A 578-nucleotide genomic window follows, 5' to 3' on the forward strand; every position below is an offset into this window, starting at 1 on the left:
GCCTGGACGCATCGAGGGTTTAGGGTTTAGGGTTTAGGGTTTGCGGTGGAGCTGGCATTCACACAGTCACTGCTTAGCCGCAAACCCTAAACCCTAAACCCTAAACCCTAAACCCTAAACCCTAGACCCTTTATGCACGCCCGATACTGCGGCTCGTACACCCTAAACCCTAAACCCTAAACCCTAAACCCTAAACCCCAAACCCTAAACCCTAAACCCTTGAAGATGGGGAAACAGAAGGGAGGGCGTAAAGCCTCCTCAGCAGCTGCAGCAGCAAACCGTCAGGATGCTTCTGCTGCAGCAGCAGCAGCAGAACAGCAGCAGCAGCAGCAGCAGGAGGAACAACAGAAAGAGCAGCAGCAGCAGCAGCAGGAGGAAGAACAGCAGAAGGAGCAGCAACAGCAGCAGCAGCAACCAGAGCAGCAGCAACCTCAGGATCAGCCGCAGCAGCAACCAGAGGAGCAGCAGCAGCAGCAGCCGCAGCAGCAGCAGCCGCAGCAGCAGCCCGAGCAGCAGCAGCAGCAGCAGCAGCAGCAGCAGCAGCAGCAGCAGCAGCAGCAGCAGCAGCAGCAGGAGGA

General features: G+C 57.8%; 1 protein-coding gene across 1 annotated transcript in view; it reads left to right on the top strand.

Moving 5' to 3' along the window:
• Positions 1-225: 225 nt before the first annotated feature.
• Positions 226-578, top strand: part of EMH_0015390 (uncharacterized protein) — a gene marked incomplete at both ends in the record, with an annotated part of 1,755 nt that continues 1,402 nt past the window's right edge. The window contains one exon of the mRNA XM_013500391.1: positions 226-576. Coding sequence (XP_013355845.1) covers positions 226-576 — 351 coding nt within the window. The remainder of the gene's footprint in view (positions 577-578) is intronic.

This window comes from Eimeria mitis, genomic scaffold, assembly GCF_000499745.2.
Source record: "Eimeria mitis Houghton genomic scaffold, Emh_scaff535, whole genome shotgun sequence".
Taxonomy (NCBI): domain Eukaryota; phylum Apicomplexa; class Conoidasida; order Eucoccidiorida; family Eimeriidae; genus Eimeria; species Eimeria mitis.